Source organism: Schistocerca serialis, chromosome 2 (genome assembly GCF_023864345.2).
Source record: "Schistocerca serialis cubense isolate TAMUIC-IGC-003099 chromosome 2, iqSchSeri2.2, whole genome shotgun sequence".
Taxonomy (NCBI): Eukaryota; Metazoa; Arthropoda; class Insecta; order Orthoptera; family Acrididae; genus Schistocerca; species Schistocerca serialis.
In genome coordinates, this window is record NC_064639.1 from 232,269,362 (window position 1) to 232,271,064 (window position 1,703).

The following is a 1,703-nucleotide window of genomic DNA, read 5'->3' on the forward strand; positions in this document are numbered from 1 at the left end:
GAATTACTTCAGCAGATATGTAAAACCATTGGATATGTGAAAGAGTATTGTATTTAGGCAAGAATTCGTAACGGAATTTGGAATGAACTGCAAATTTACAGACTAAGATGTAAAATTCATGAAACAGAAGAAGTTATATCAACAATATAGTAGATGGTATGGTCTTAGATAGTGTTTCAAAATCCTAAGATAGAAATATGCAAAAAGTTGAAGTAAAGAAAATCTATTTAAAATATTGGTATTAAAATAGGCAAGTATGTGAAGCTCGAAGTGTAGAAGACAAGAAACAGAAATTTACACTTGTTCACTGCTTTGGGGTGAGCTGTCCCAGGATGATTAAATAAGTAACGACAATAGCTAGTGCTGAGACCAGCAGGCGGCGGTTGACGATGAAGAATCCGGCTGCGGAGAAATGCAATGGTGGCCCGTGTGTGACGAGAACCAGGAAAGACTCCAGGTCAGCACAGCGGCCCTCAGACGCCACGGCGGCCCTCAGGACGAGTTCGCTGGTATTCGCCGCCTCGTGCTCGACTGCAGCGCAGGTCAGCGACACCGTGGACAGCCGCAGCCAGTGGTAGGAGAGCCACAAGAGCGAGTTGCCCACCGAGGGACTTAGTGGCAACTGCTCTGCCCACTGAGGCCGCAGCTGCGTCAGTAGCACTTCGTAGGCGCTGCAAGTGGAACAGCACACCGACTGCGCCACGCTGACAGCCACGGGAACACCGAAGTGGCTCTGCAGCAGCTGCGCGGCGCGTCTGAGGGAAGTGTAAGACTCCAACAGCTGGTGCAGTCTGAAAGGAGATGTCGATGTTGAAACTCCTTCGAGGGACGCTGGCGTGAGTGGCACTGGAGCAGCCTTCGTAAGTCTATCGTTTAGGTAACAGAACCTCACCCACAGCTCTAGTTGCAATATAACGAACTGCAACGTCGTCAGAGAATCGAAGAAAAGGGAAAATATGAGTTTTGTGTGATCATACAGACTGTTAGATTTGGGTGGAATAGTAGCGATGACGGCTACCATAACTGACATGTGGGCAGCTAGTAGGAAACCACCCATCATCTTCATATTTACTTTAATATTAGACAGTAGTTGGGTATCTGCGTACTTCATTGCTTCAGCGTAGTGATGTATATCCTGAACGCCAGTGACAGTGCATATTCCCATTGTCAACAGCACTTTCAGTGCTGTTAGAAAGTCTGTGACAACGTATGCGAGTGTTATCAGCTCTGAAATGGATCGATATAATGTAATATTTGAGTATGCAGTCTCTATTTTGACAAGCAGAATAATGACGAACCATAGGGTAGATGGAGACAATATTTTCTTCAACTTAATATTCTCCTGAAACTCCCAGAAGATCTTCTTTTGGCTTTCTACTGAAAATGGTGCTAATCCAAATGCCACAAACAAGACATGCAACAGATTGAAGCCAATGTGAAACTGCATCCACTTATTCTTGTGAAGTACTGGCATACTTTTGAGTGTTATGTCTTAAATGAAAGCTTTCTAAGTGTCACAGTTAGACTGCAGTACTAACGAAGAATTAGCAGAAGGTATGAGATGTCGCTATAATTTCCAACTGGCGTCAAGTCTGTGAGCCAGGAAAATACCAACATGCAATTAAAAGTGATTGAATTGGCGTTTTCAGATATGGATCTCACGTAAGTCAATAGGCGCCTAGTCCACAACAGGTAAGATATTT

General features: G+C 44.5%; 1 protein-coding gene across 1 annotated transcript; it reads right to left on the reverse strand.

Moving 5' to 3' along the window:
• Window positions 1-304: 304 nt before the first annotated feature.
• On the reverse strand, window positions 305-1,165 carry LOC126455867 (uncharacterized). Its single transcript, XM_050091627.1, has one exon. The coding sequence runs from the start codon at window positions 1,163-1,165 to the stop codon at window positions 305-307; it is 861 nt and encodes a 286-aa protein (XP_049947584.1).
• Between the last annotated feature and the right edge of the window lie 538 nt (window positions 1,166-1,703).

Coding starts and splice junctions, on each gene's coding strand:
- LOC126455867 (XM_050091627.1), bottom strand. CDS start 1,165: ATGGGAATATGCACTGTCACTGGCGTTCAGGATATACATCACTACGCT.